The sequence below is a fragment of the Phodopus roborovskii genome, unplaced genomic scaffold, assembly GCF_943737965.1.
Source record: "Phodopus roborovskii unplaced genomic scaffold, PHOROB, whole genome shotgun sequence".
Lineage (NCBI taxonomy): Eukaryota > Metazoa > Chordata > Mammalia > Rodentia > Cricetidae > Phodopus > Phodopus roborovskii.
In genome coordinates, this window is record NW_026126469.1 from 6,214,184 (window position 1) to 6,229,758 (window position 15,575).

Here is a 15,575-nt window from a genome sequence, read left to right on the forward strand (position 1 = left end):
GTGTGTGACCTACTGAGTTAACTTTCACAAGTGTGTATATAGGGGAGCAGTTATTTACTGGAGTATGGGCAATTTATCAGTGGCTACACCGCTAAAAATGTGACAGCTCCTCCTCCAGCAACCATTAACTGTCAGTAGACCTCAGGGAAAGCTGGCCTCATTCCCCACCCACATCACACATCTATGATGCACTGTTGAGCCCACGCTTGTGTAGACAACCAGAGCTGCAGTGAGTTGATGAGTTCCAGGGCTACATTGTGTCTGAAGTCATCTTTTTGCTACATATCTCCCCGTCCTTTGGCTCTCAGACTCTTGGCACCTCCTTTTCTGTCATATGGATGAGGAGATCCTGGGTCCCAGAGCGAAACTACAACTATTGCTTTGCTAAATGGTCATGTCAAACTGCCTTCTAAATTCTTGTGTTTATATCCATAGATTATGCTGCTCCCAGAGAGGATTATTGTATTGCTGGTGGTCAAGGCAGGAACAACTACCTGATTGAAATGCCACAAACAACTCGTTTTCTTCTTTTTTTTAATTTTATTAAGATTTGTTAATTTTTATTTTATATATATAATTATTTCCTGAATGTATGCATGTATACCATGATACCATGTGTGTGCCTGGTACCTGAGTAGGTCAGAAGAGGGGATCAGAGCCCCTGGAAATGCAGTTACAGATGATTGTGAGCTACTATGTGGGTTCTGAGAATTGAACATAAGTCCTCTGAAATAGGAATAAGCGCCCTTAATCACTGAGCCATCTACCCGGCCCTGAATAATCCATGTATTTAATAAAATTGGAGGTGGGGGGGCATGGCAGTGCAGAAATTGTTTTGATTCTGGCCTTGTCTCTCAGTGAGACGGGTGGGCAGGTGAAGGATTGGCAAGGGCATCCTCCCTTATCTGTCCTTTCCCAATCTGTAAACTCAGAATTGGTCTTCAGGAAAGCGTTCTACCAGTTTTGTTGCCTCCCAGTCCTCCCAGGTTTGTGCTGTCATTCTCCTGAGCAGTGGTAACTGCCAGGGGAGGTCTGTGGTCTGGCTGCTCCAGGGCTATCAGAGAGGAATCAAGGTTACATGAGATTGCCTTCTACTGCTTCTGCCTTCATCCTTCATTCCAACAAACATCACTCTCACTGTAACTTTTTTCCTTAAGACAGTACCTTCCATGTGGCTTGGGATGGGCTCCCATAATGGATTCTCCTGCTTCTGCCTCCCAAATACTGATGTCACCATACCCAACTACACTGTAACCTCTAGACGATCTCTCTGATGGGCCTCTCCCTACTTACAGCCTAATACAGTATTTTCATAGAGATGGCAAATCATGTCATTTTTTAATACTTCTAATACTTCTCTATAGCCTCCTCTCATGGTAAGATACATTCCACTCCTTAGCCAGTCCTAAAAACACTGTTTATGGTCTGACCCTACTAGTCTCTCAGCCATACTGCTACACATCTATGCTACTTCTTCCCCCAGAAATTTGTATGTGTGTGTGTGTGCTACCTCTCCAGAAGGCTCTTCTTTCCAATTCCAGGTCCACCACCGGTCCACCAACCTAATATCCCATCTTGAATCTTAAGATGCTGTTAGCAAATTGACAGTGCCCTTTTCTTAGCATTCTTGTTTGTGCCTCTGCTGTGTATGTCTGTGTATGTGTGTCCTTGTCTACTAATCCTCTTTCCAGGATAGTCACTGAGCTCTGAGCCTCTCCAGATTCCTCCCAAACCAAATAGTTCCAGATAATCAAACTTAATCTATGCAATCAAGGATCCCATGGATCTGGTAAATTTTATCTAACCTAGACATCAATCATTATATATATATGATTTATCATGTTTTAAAGTCATAGTGGTATCATCATTCATGTAGTTAGTATGGCCTTTTCACTGAAACTGAGAGTAAGGTTTAATGCATTAATGAGCTTCCAAACAGCCAAAGCAAATACAAAGTTACAGTAAACTGGCTAGTAAAATGAAGTAAAGCAGAATTTATTGTCTTTACTGTACATTCTTTTTCTTTTGTTGAGTGTGTTCCTTTTCTGAGATATTATCTCTCCTACCCAGGATTCACTTAGACTACACTGTTCGTGTGATCTGTGGAGGCTCTCGCTTTTTGGAATTCTCTCTCTCTCTCCTTACCTCCATCCCTCCTTCCTTCCCTCCTTCTCCCTCTCCTTCTCCCTCTCCTTCTCCCTCTCCCTTTCCTTCTCCCTCTCCCTCTTCCACCCCCACATACACACCTACCTCTTTGGCTAAGCTCCTAAGTTAGGTTGCTCATTGTGCCCTAACTCCTTGACATGGTGATTGATCTAGGAATCATAATTGAGTGGGGCTAGGCCAATCAGCATCTTTCCTGGGGATTTTATACAAAAACTAGAGAAATCTCTGAGGTCCCTACAGAACCAAAGCTGCAAGAAGTGAGTCTCAGAACTACCAAAAAGCAAAGGTCAACCACATGGCAGAAATTAGAGCTGAAAAGTCCAACAGGAGGTACAGCCAGGGCAAAGTGAAGAGCCAGGGAACGTGCTGGCTGCACTGAAGGCCTGGGTTCTCCCTGGTCTCTGCCATGCCCCAGTCTGCCTATGATATAGAAATGTGCTAAAGCAAATCTCATTAGAGTTTCTATTGCTTGAAACCAAAACCAAACAAAACAAAGCAATATCCACCAAAATAAACAGACAAAAAAACCAAAACAAACAAATAAACAAAATATGCTGAATAATGTAGAGCGTAATGGACAGAGCTGCAGGCCCATCTATGAAAAGCTAATGCTACATAACACAAAGCCAGCTCTTCTCGAATGCTGCCCCATGATTTGACAAAGGACTGATTGCACACTGATGGGAAATATTTCTCTATTGTGCTTTAATTGAAAACTGCATCGAAAACAGTCAAAACTAAAAGACTGGACTTCATAGTCTTTAAAAAATATCTTTGCCGCTACCATAAATGCCCTTCCTGGAGAGTGAGATCAACAACTAACTTATCCATGGAGCCCTCAACTAATGTCTATTGGAATCAGGAGCAAACACTAAAAAAAAAAAAAAAAAAAAAAATCTTTGCCATGTTTTTCTGTTGCATATGTGTATGTTTATGGACATGTGTGCATGCCATAGTCATGTGGGAGGTCAGAGAACAACTTGAATGAGTTCTCTCTTTGTCCAGTATGAACTCAGATCCTCAGACTTAGAGCCAAGCACCTCTGCAGAACCATCACACCAGTACTCTGTTTCTTGATTGAAATTACAACCCATATGCCCTAGACACCAGGTATGCATGTGGGTAAATTTGTTTTTAAAAAATCAAAGGAAGTTATTACTCTTCTGCCCTGGAGCACATCACCACCCACTCTTCACCACCCACCACCACCCCTCTATATAAACTGTGCTGCAAGAATCACTGTACGGGCATAGCACACCTGTGTCCACATGATTATATGAGTGACCTGTTGATTCTACAATATTCTGAAGCAATTTGGATTTGGGGTGTGTGTGTGAGAGAGAGAGACAGAGACATAGAGAGACAGAGACAGAGAGAGACAGAGTATACACACCCATTAGTACATGTATGGAGGCCAGTGGTAGACATGGGGTATCTTTCTCTGTTGCTCCCCCATCATATGTTTTGAGTCAGAGTCTCTCAATGAATGTGGAGTTCACCAAGTGGCTATGCTATCTCTACTTCCCAGGACTGGGATTACAGGTTTGCACTGCTATGCCTAGATTTCAGCATGAATGCTGGGGATCTGAACTTGAATCCTTCTGCTTGCACAATAAACACTTGACCCACTGAGCCGTCTCCCAAGCCTGCATTTTGGACATTAAGTACTCTTTCTGGTTTTTCCCATGAGGACTGAATTTCATCATCCTTCCCTTTTCTAACACACATATCAGCCTCCCAACCTTGTGAGAACCTTTTCTTAATCAGTGACTCAAACTGTAGGAGGACTATCCAGGTTTTACTGACTTTGAATATATGTGGGGTACCTGCTAAATACCAGCTACTGCAAATGGCAAAAAGGACAAAGGAATGAATAAGGAAGTCACTGCCTTCACATAGCTCACTATGTATCCCTGGCTGACCTGGAACTCCCTTTGTAGACAAGGCTGGCCTCAAACTCACATAGACCTGCCAGCCTGTGCCTCAGGAGTGCTGGGATTAAAGAAGTGTCCCACCATATGCAGCTCAGTGTTTTGAGTTCACCCATCTGTTCGATGCCTTCAGGCTACAGATTCACAGAGGATGAAGACAGGAAGAATGATAGTGTGGATGAATGATTGTCCTTTTGCCTTCTGGGACCTTAAATTACATATTCAATGCCTGTGAGGCAAGAGTCATAATGTCTTCTAAAGTTGTGGTTCTTTCAAAATCCCATAACACCTATTGACCTAATCCAGGCCTGGCCTACTTAAGTCATTTTGGGGTTCTGCAGCAACTAGACCCCTCCATAAATACAACAAATTCTCCCTTTTGAGTGGGAGATTGTGGCAGGAGCCTCCACTCCAGTAGGTTCAGAGGTTTGATACTCATTCCCAGCTCTTATCCCAGCCATGCATCAACAGATAATCAGAGGCATGAACTTTGACTTGAGGAGACAGAGAAGCAAGTACACGTGAGAGCTCCAATGACTTCCAGTCTCCAGGAATAGCTACAGAACAATGAGGGAGTTGAAGCTCTATACACTTCCCTTCAGGATTCCATAGCAGCTGGGCTTCTGACACAGGCTGGATGGTTGAGATCTTGACTACTACTTGCACTTGCACCTGTCTCTTTTCTGAGTTCACCTCTCTACACTTCGTGGGAGGGGATTTTCCAAGTCCATACTACTACATATATAAATTTCTCTTTTCAAATAAGCCAGAGACCATTTCTAATCACAGAAAGTAAAAAATTATGTCTTATTGCCACACACATGATGTGTTTTAGGCAAACAGATTAATAAATGAACTGTTGTATTATTTGCATTCCATGACAACTCACTAATAAATGTAAATCTGAAAATCTTTAACTGCAGATACAGGTACTGAGCCTTCAAAGTCAAGCAATTCCTCCCAGATTTTACAGAGCCAAGGAACTAACTTTTAAAGCTTACCGCCTTTTGTTCATGTCTCAGTCTCAACAAAATGTATTTTTCTCCAACTTCCTCATTCCTCCCCAAACTTTAAAATAGATCCACAAAGGGAAATTCACTGTCTGGGTGACTAATATTGTCCCTATTTGGTTGACACATCGCTACCCTAATCTCTTTTCGGGCACACAATTAAATTCTTGTAACTGCTTTTCTGCAGGCTGCAGTGGGTTAAATAGCTCCGATGCACTGACAAGGCGAGGGGCTGAGTCTGAGGGAAGTGATACCTGCTCTATACCACAAGCAGAGGCTGCTGATTTCAATCTGCTGTGGTATAATGACAATGACAGATGTCTCACCCCTTTGAAAACCTTAGACACAGTGAGTCATTGTCAAACCTAATGCTGGTCCTTGGTCTTAGGACATAAGTTGGCTTTTTTTGTTTTTAAATTAACTGCCATCCTAGACTTCATCCCCTCAGCTATAAGATGAGCACAACATCCCAACTCACAAGAACGTGATTATGCACATTAAATGAGCTAGGCACATGTGATACTGGGCCTATCCCACACCAGGCTCAACAAACAGAATATGGAGTCCTATCTCCAGAACTGTACCCATTATAGGAAGAAAACTACGGTGGAATAAAATCTAAAGAAAGGGTAAGACTAGGTAATTTGGCAAGAAAAGTCACATCCACAGGCAAGACCCTCACAACTGTGTACTTCAGCTTCTCACCACCAACACCACTGACCCTGGGGACTAGCAAAGTGTTTTCTACATCAGCAAGAATAAAAGATCTGAGCTGAGGCATCTCTGTTTATGAGGAAAAACCCAAGGACCAAAACAAAGCGATGTTTCAAGGGCAGAGAGCCATTAGTCCTATCTCATAAGCAGGCAAACACTACTAGAAAATTTACAACCAGTGATAACAGTTTTTTTAGTGACTCAAAACAGAAAGAATAAACTGAAAACAAGAAGTACGTAGGGCACTGAAGCAAGCTGGCTTTCCTTCACTCCTAAGTGGGAAAGGTAGTGGCCAGTGCAGTGTTGGGTTGTGTCGACCCATTTTATGACTGTGCTTGCATTTTACTTAGATATGCTCCCTGTAGAATGATGCTCCAAACATAGTGGCAGTTTGTACTGCAGTTAAAACAAGGACTTTTAGAATGTGAGGCATCACTGCTCCAGCAATGGCCAGGTACACAATGAGCAGCTTCCATTTCCTCATCTAAAAGGAGGGCACCTGTCGCCTTTATGCTGCTGCAGAGTGAAACCAGACATGGTTGTTTGTGGTGCAGGGCAGGCAGGAACTCCCTCACATTCCCATAAGCCCCTTCCTTGCCCCTTGCCTTGTTAGTATGTGGAAGCTATGTACCCACAGTAGCCTGCTGACCCTGCTCTTTGACTTCCAAAGAATTTTCTCCTAGCCTCCCCAAATAAAATACACATGTATCTATAGATAGATATAGATATAGATATTTTTATGATACCTTCTTAAAATCCTCAGCCAAGACTGAAAAGCAGGGAAATCTCAGTAAGAATAAGTACAGTGATTTTTTTCCCCTAGTTTTCAAAATACCTCCCTCACCTACACCATCCTTTCACACTGGTTCCCTGTCATGTCCACACTGATGTGGACCATGCTGGACCAGTTGTATTCATAAGGGTTTCAACAAAGATGCTTTGAGCAAATGTATCCACCAGGCACTGTGTAGGACCTTTCAACTAAGAGAACCCTAATAACAATGAGAGAAAACTGTCACTGTCCCCATCTTCCAGTTCACAAAACAGAAACTCAAGAGTACCAGGGAAAATTGCCTAAAATCTCAGAGCCATCAAGGGCCAAAGTGAAATGGAAGCAGATCTTCTAATCCCAGGCCTGATACCATGACACCCAAGAGCCTTTCACACCCAGAGCCTTCCTGTATTAGTTATCCTTCCCTCCTTCTCCTTGCACAACAGAAACCCCTTATTTTCAGCAAGTCATCTGTTAAGTCCAAGAGTGAGGCCACATCCTTTTTCTCTAACTCCACTGAGGAACAAAAACAACATCATGTTTCTAACACATTAGTCAAAGAAAGGGGGAGGGAAAATCCCCCTGACTGAAGTAATTTCACATTCTTAAAATCAAGGACATCCTTTCATATGTAAAGTTTACTGTAATAAAGAAGCACTGCTTCTGAAGGATCCCAATTTCTTATCATGTGGCCTAAATCGGAAATCTAAAGTTGGCTAGTTTCTTTTCTTATATTTTAAGTAGGCACACAAATCTTAGTATATATACATACATATTTACATTATATATAATATATGGTGTATAGCATATATCATATATAACCATAAATCTAACAGTAAGCAAATGAGGTTCAGCTTTCATGTCTACAGATATTTTCCTTGCAGCATGCATGCAGTTTGACTCTGATTCAAGGCAGGCTGACCTGAAATAGTTGCTGGCTGCAGCAAGCACCACACGATGGCAAGAAAATTCTTGAATGTCCACACACAAGATAACATCTGTCAAAGCATTTTCCTCTCGGAGGGTCTCCAGGCCGTTCTGAAGAATTAAGGAAAGCCTTGTGTCGTCAAATTTTACCTTCTCCCCATTTATTATTTCCACCGAGTCTCCCCCTTTCTGGGAGGAATTGTCTGTAGTGGGTGCTGAGGGTCCTTCCAAGCTCCTCTCTACCACGTCGTCGCTCATGGTGCAGGCTCCTCTTTGTCCTGCCATCAACATCCAGACTAAAGGAGCTGCCAAGTTTCAGGGAGGTCACACTGCAGAAGCTGAGCGGATTTCCTGCGTGGGCCCCTCCACTTATCACCAGCTGTCACACATACAAAACAGGAAGTCTCACACTTTCTCATCCTGTTACTACAAATGCCAGCAACAACTCCTCCTCCTCTTCTTTCTGAGGATTGTCACAGGGTTAGGAATCTCTTCAAGTGGGTGTGTAGGACTTGAGAGAATGGGAGAAAGGGCTGCTTCCCAGAATCTCCTAAGAATACAATTTAGTCATCTCCTGTCTCACATCCATGGGCAGCAAGCATCTGGTGCTGGTTGTTACCTGTTCCCGGGTGCTTCCATAACCCACGATGACAGTGAGAGAATGGGCAGGTGGTCTCCTCTGTCTCCCACTGCCTGCGACCATGTTAAACATAACACTCTCCCTTCAGTGGGCACTGCACATCTTCTGTCATCGTCCCAGGTCAGGAAGAAGACTTTGTCAGGACAGTCATCAATATGTCCCACACAAAACAACCATCTTCTGTTTGAGCATGCCTCTACAAGAGAACAAGAGAAAGAGGAGGAGTAGTGTCCAGAAGCCCCAGGGTCTCATCTCTTACCTTAGGGTAGGTCAGCACTGGATTGCCCTAACAAGTCTCAATTTGGCCTGTTCTTACCCAGCATTGACCAACAATGTATTAAATAGTAGATTGTGAAGCGTTTTCATTATCTTGGAAGGTCTGCATTGCTTAGTAATAATTGTAATTTTTAAAACCTCACTATCCTAGAGTTTTATGTGATGTAATCCATGTAAACCTTTAACGAAATGCAACAACATTAAGAAGGAACTTCTTGTTTTACAGATAAGAAAACTAAGGCTCTACTCAAAGGAATATCATGTTCCATTTGGCTTGCTTCCAAAACCTGTTTCCTCCTAGAAGACTGACACCTATGACCTGATTTGGACATCCACAAGTACACTGTGACACCTATATGCACCCCGTAAGTAAAAGCAGGGTTTTTCATGTAAAACAAGAATATCAATATCAGTATGCCAATTTGTTTTCATCTTCAATAAATTGTAAAATTATGTATATGTCAAAGAATTGTTTTGAGGCCTTCTGAGGACTAGGGACTGCATGCAGATGGGCCTCATGGGCCTGCCCAGAGTCTGCCACCATTCTAGTCCCACCTCCACTCAAGGAGGGATCCTGACTTCTGGTACCCTGCTCAGAGCCTTCTGAGGATTGGGGACTGCATGCAGAGGGGCCTGTCCCTGCAGACTGGCCTTCCCAGAGTCTGCCAGTGTCCAGGTTCCACCTCTGCCCAAGGTAGGAGATACACTTAGGGCTGTTTCTGGCCTGCCTTCCAGGGCCCTGCTCAGAGCCTCCTGAGGCCCGGTTCCTGGGCATGAACAGGGGAGCCCATCCAGAAAGACCTGCCCAGAGTCTGCCAGCGTCCTAGTCCTGCCTCTGCCCAAGGAGGGATCCCGCCTTCTGGTGCCCTTCTCAGAGCCTCCTAAAGACTTAGGACTGTGCACAGGGTAACCCGTCCTAGCAGACCAGCCCATCGGGAGTCTTCCAGCACCTGAGTACCCACCTCCACCCACTGAATGAGGAAAGCCATTGGAGTTTTGGGCCTGCTTAAATCCACCTGAAGAGAACCTTGGTCCCATACTCACCAGGAGAGGAAGAGACCCCACAGGTTCACAATGGAGGGAGGGATGGGTAGACAACAGTATAAGAACACATGTTAATTGAAGTATCTCAACCCAGGATATGGTTTCTGTGCTTAAAAGTTCACCCTGAGTAAGGCTCCAAGATACCCTGTAGTCACAGCCAGCTCACAGACTTTCTATTGTCTAAACATGTCTGAGCAACCTTCTTCATCTTCTTCTTCTTTTTCGTCTTCTTCTTTTTCGTCGTCTTCTTCTTCTCCTCCTCCTCCTTCTCCTCCTTTTTCATCTTCCCCTTCTCCTCCTTCTCCTTCTTCTTTATTTACATTACAAACAATCTTGTTATACATGTCAGTCCCAGTTCCCTCTCCCTCCCATCCTCCCCTGTCCAGCCCCAACCCCCATCCCATCCCCTTTCTGTTCCCCAGGGAGGATTAGACCTTCCATGGAGAATCTTCAAAGTCTGTCACATCATTTGAAGCAGGGCCTAGGCCCTCTCTCGTGTATCTAAGCTGAGAGAGTATCCCTCTATGTGGAATGGGCTCCCAATATCCATTCATAAACTAGGGATAAATGCTGATCCACTACCAGAGGCCCCATAGACTGCCTATGCCTCCTAACTGACACCCATGTTCAGGGGGTCTGGGTTGGTTCTATGCTGGTTTCCCAGCTGCCAATCTGGGTTCATAAGCTCCTGCTTGTTCAGGTCAGCTGTCTCTGTGGTTTCTCCAGCCTGGTCTTGCTTGACCCCTTTGCTCATCATTCCTCCCTCTCTGCAACTGGATTCCAAGAGTTTGGCTCAGTGTTTACCTGTGAGCATCTGTTTCTGCTTCCATCAGTTACTGGATAAAAGCTCTCAGATGGCAGAGCTTTTAGTAGTCATCAATCTCATTGTCTGGGAAGGACATTTAAGGTAGTCTCTCTACTATTGCTTAGATTGTTAGTCATCCTTGTAATCTCTGGACATGTCCCTAGTGAAAGATTTAGACCTACAATGGCTCCCTCTATTATAGTATCCCATTTCTTGCTCTTCTTTATTTTTCCAGTGACTCAATCTTCCTACTCCCTCATGTCCTCGTCTCTTCTCTTTTCCCTTTCTCTTTCTCTTAATCCCCTCTCCCCTCCTCCCATGCTCCCAATTTGCTCAGGAGATCTTGTCCCTTTCCCCTTTTCTGAGGGATCATGTATGTCTCTCTTAAATTCTCCTTGCTTCCTAGATTCTCTTGCAGTGTGGATTGTAGGCTGGTGATCCTTTGATCTATTTCTAAAATCCATATATGAGTGAGTACATACCATGTTTGTCCCTTTGTGACTGGGTTACCTCACTCAGGATGGTTTCTTCTAGTTTGTAGTTGTGTGGGTTAATATCAGGGTTTTCAATTTGATTCCATTGGTTTTCCTGTCTATTTTTGCACCAATACCAAGTTGTTTTGGGGACTATAGCTCTATAGTAGAGCTTGAAGTCAGGGATGGTGAAGCCCCTGGAAGTTCCTTTATTATACAGAATTGTTTTGGCTATACTGGGACTTTTGTTTTTCCACATAAAGTTGAGGATTGTTCTTTCAAGGTCTGTGAAGAATTATGCTGGGATTTTGATGGGGATTGCATTGAATCTGTAGATTGCTTTTGGCAAGATTGCCATTTTTACTATGTTTATCCTACCTATTCAAGAGCTTTGGAGATCTTTCCATTTTCTGGTATCTTGTTTAGTTTCTTTCTTTAAAGACTCAGAGTTCTTACTATATAGGTCTTTCATTTGTTTGGTTAGCACTACCCCATGATATTTTATGTTGTTTGTGGCTATTGTAAAAGGTGATGTTTCTCTGATGTCTTTCTCAGCCCCTTTATCATCTGTATATAGTAGGGCTACTGTTTTTCTTGAGTTAATCTTGTGTCCTGCCACTTTGCTGAAGGTGTTTATCAGCTATAGGAGTTCCTTGCCTGGTAGAGTTTTTCAGGTCACTTATGTAAATTATGTCATCTGAAAATAGTGGGAATTTGACTTTTCCTCTCCAATTTGTATCCCCTTGATCTTCTTTTGTTTTCTAATTGCTCTAGCTAGAACTTCTAGTGCAATATTGAAGAGATATGGGGAGAGTGGTCAGCCTTGTCTTGTTCCTGATTTTAGAGAAATCACATTGAGTTTCTCTCCATTTAGTTTGATGTTGGCTATTGGTTTACTGTATATTACGATTATTGTGTTTAGGTATGTTCCTGTTATCCCTGATCTCTCCAATACCTTAATTATGAAGGGGTGTTGGATTTTGTAAAAGGCTTTTTCAGCATCTAGTGAAATGATCATGTGGTTTTTCTTTTTCAGTTTGTTTATATAGTGGATCACATTGATAGATTTTCATATGTTGAACCATCCCTGCATCTCCGGGATGAAGCCTACTTGATCATGGTAGATTATTATTCTGATGTGTTCTTGGATTCAATTTGACAGTATTTTATTGATTAATAAATGATTGCATTAATGTTCATGAGGGATATTGGACTGTAGTTCTCTTTCTTAGCTGTGTTTTTGTTTGGCTTGGGTACTAAGTTAATTGTAGCCTCATAAAAAGAGTTTGGCAATAACTCTTTTGCTTCTTTTGTGTGGAAAACTTTAGCTGTTCTTTGAATTTCTGGTAGAATTCTGCATTGAAACCATCTGGTCCTTGGCTATTTTGGTTGGGAGACTTTTGATGACTGCTTCTATTTCATTGGGGGTTATAGGTCTATTTAAATTGCTTATCTGTTCTTGATTTAATTTTGGTGATATCTATCCAGATATTTGTTTATTTCCGTTGATTTTTCAAAATATGTGAAGTACAGGTTTTCAAAGTATGACCTGAATATTCTCTGGATCTCCTCAGTGTCTGCGGTTATGTCCCCTTTGTCATTTCTGGTCTTGTTGGCTTGTGTGTTCTCTCTCTGCCTTTTGTTTAGTTTGGATAAAGGCTTACTTATCCTATTTATTTTCTCAAAGAACTAACTCTTTGTTACATTGATTCTTTTTATTGTTTTCCTTTTTTTCTACTTTATTGATTTCAGCCCTCAATTTGATTATTTCCTGGCATCTCCTCTTCAGGGGTGAGTTTACTTCTTTTTGTTCTAGAGCTTGTAGTTGTATTGTTTATTCTCTAATGTGACTATCCTCAGTTTCTTCATGTGGGCACTTAGTGATATGAACTTTTCTCTTAGCCTGGCTTTCAAAGTATCCTATAAGTTTGGGTATGTTGTGTCTTCATTCTCATTGAATTCTAGGAAGTCTTTAATTTCTTTCTTGACCCAGCAATGGTGCAATTGTGCATTGTTCAATTTCCATGAGTTTGTAGGGCTTCTGCAATTTGTGTTCTTGTTGAATTCTAACTTTAGAGCATGGTTGTCTAAGAAGATACAGGGGGTTATTCCAACTTTTTTGTACCTATTGAGGTTTATTTTATTGCCAAGTATGTGTTGATTTTGGATGGAATGTTCTACAAATGTCTGTTAAACCCAATTGGGTTAAAACTTCTGTTAGTTTCTTTGTTTCTTTGTTAAGTTTCTGTCTGGTGGACCTGTATTCAGAGTGGGGTGTTGAAAACTCCCACTATAAATGTGTGAGGGTTTATGTGGGATTTGAATTTTAGTAATATTTCTTCTACAGATGCCTTTGTATGTGGGGCATAGATGTTCAGAATTGAGACTTCATCTTGATGGATTTTTCCTGTTTTGGATAAGAAATGCCCTTCTTTATCTCTTTTGATTGATTTTAATTTAAAGTCTAATTTGTTAGATATTAAGATTGCTACACCTGCTTGTTTCTTGGGTCCATTTGATTAGAAAATCTTTTCCCAGCCCTTAACTCTGAGGTAATGTCTGTCTTTGAAGCATAGATGTGTTTCTTGTATGCAGCAAAAGGATGGATTCTGTCTTCGTATCCATTCTGTTAGCCTGTGTCTTTTTATAGGTGAGTTAAGACCATTAATATTGAGGGATATTAAGGACCATTGATTGTTGATGCTTGTTTGATTTGGATTTGTTGTTGGTGGTGATACTGTGTATGGATTTACCCCGCTTTTTCTTTTGGCTTTTGGTAAAGTAGGATTATCTATTGCTTATGTTTTTGTGAGTGTAGTTAACTTTGCGGCACTTGCGCTGCTGTAGAAGCCCGAGAAAGTGCAGAGGGTGTCGAGGTTGATCACACAGGACTCTTGCTTGATATTAAGAAGGCTCTTTATTATATATACTTTACTCCATGGGCTAGCTTATATACCCTGGCACCAGATGGAGGAGGGGGAAGCAAAAGGGGGCAGTTAGTCATCTCAGGTTCCAAGGACCAGGTAGGGCACTTTCAGGGCTTTGGGAGCCAAAAGAGCATTAGCATTTTGCATTAGAAAGCATGTCTCATGTTTTCCAGAGGTTATACTTGCCTGCCCTGAGGGCAGCAGGAGGGGGAGTGCATTCTTAGCTGACATCTTAATTCCTACAAACTTCCTTAGGTTGGGGTTTTCCTTAGAGTACTTTCTCTAGGGCTGGATTAGTGGATACGTATTGTTTAAATCTGGTTTTGTCATGGAATATCTTGGTTTGTCCATCTATAGTGATTGAAAGCTTTGCTGGGCATTGTAGTCTGGGTTGGCATCTGTGGTCTCTTAGTATTGGTAGAACATCTATCCAGGACCTTCTGGCTTTCAGAGTTTCCATGGAGAAGTCAGGTGTAATTCTGATAGGTTTGCCTTTATATGTTACTTGGCCTTTTTCCTTTGCTGCTCTTTAATATTCTTTATTTATTCTGCATGTTTGGTGTTTTGATTATTATATAGTGAGAGGACTTTCTTTTGTGGTCCACTCTATTTGGTGTTGTGTTGAAAGACAAAAAAGTTAAAGAAACCCCCACTTGAAATGAAGGACAGACTGACCTAGAAAGCTACCCCAGACCAATATCAGTTCCTTGGAATTTGCTAACTTCCCCTCACAAGGCCCCGAGATAACAGGACACCAAGAATTTACACTGCGCCTCCTTTCTTGTGAGTCAGCATGTGGTGAATAGGGTCCTTAAAAACAAAAAGATAACTGTACCTCCAGTTTGCCTAGACAAGATTAATTAGCACACCCTGAGGTCCTAAGGTCTGTTGACCTTAATAGCGAGACCATGCAGCCTCAAAGGGTCACATACTCAATGGACAGAGGATCCCACCCCCTCCCTAAGCTTGTGGGTTTTGCCTTTAAAGACACCTGTGACCGGGGAAGGGGGCTTCTCTCTGGCCTGTGCGCTAAGGGAGCCCATTTGTGCAAACGTTTCCTGTTCATTAAAGCCTCTTGCATGTTGCAGCAACTGGACTGGACATTGAGTTCTTGGGGGTACCGACCAAAACTGGGAGACTCCTCATTCTGAGGGTCTTACAGTGGAAGCTTCTTCTACTTTCATTGGAATGTCTTTCTTTAGGTTGGGAAAGTTTTCTTCTATAATTTTGTTGAATATGTTTTCTGCACTTTTGAGTTGGATTTTTTCACCTTCTTCTATACCTATTAGTTTTAGATTTGGCATTTTCACAGTATCCCATATTTCCTGGATATTTTGTGTTAGGAATTTTTTGTACTTAAGATTTTCTTTGGTTCCTGTGTTATTCTTTTGCTGCAGCTAATGCCTAAGAAACACAAACATGAGACTCAGCGCCCACGTGGAGTTTATTGAGAGACGGGAGAGAAAGAGGGGGTAGCTGGTGGCCAACCGAAAGAAGGAGAGAGAGAGAGCAGGGGGGGCAAGAGAGAAACCAGAGAGAGGAATCAGAGAGGGAGACACCCTTGGCGCGCTTGCTTTAAAAAGGGGTCTTGGGCATGCGTAACTGAGTCCTCTGGCAGCCAGGTAAAGCTTGAGCCGCCAGGTAAGGCTGACATAGCGATGACACGGCCATGAGCGTCCTGCCCATCATTGGGGGCGGGGGTCAACTGGCTGCTAGTCCCTAACATTCTGGGCAGTCTAAGGGACCTGAGACAGTGGAACCAGGATATATCCCCGGTGCACAAAAGGACTTTGGGAGCACATCTCCCACGGAAGGATACTCCCTTAACCTAGAGACAGGAGATAAGGGGGGCATGAGAGGGTGGGAGAGAAGGAAAGAGAGAGGGAGGAA

General features: G+C 42.6%; 1 protein-coding gene across 1 annotated transcript in view; it reads right to left on the reverse strand.

Annotated features, from left to right (window-relative positions):
* Positions 1–7,858, reverse strand: part of Klhl6 (kelch like family member 6) — a 43,971-nt gene extending 36,113 nt beyond the window's left edge. The window contains exon 1 of the mRNA XM_051191130.1: positions 7,516–7,858. Within this exon, the coding sequence (XP_051047087.1) occupies positions 7,516–7,811 (296 nt within the window). The 5' untranslated portion in view covers positions 7,812–7,858. The remainder of the gene's footprint in view (positions 1–7,515) is intronic.
* Positions 7,859–15,575: the final 7,717 nt, after the last annotated feature.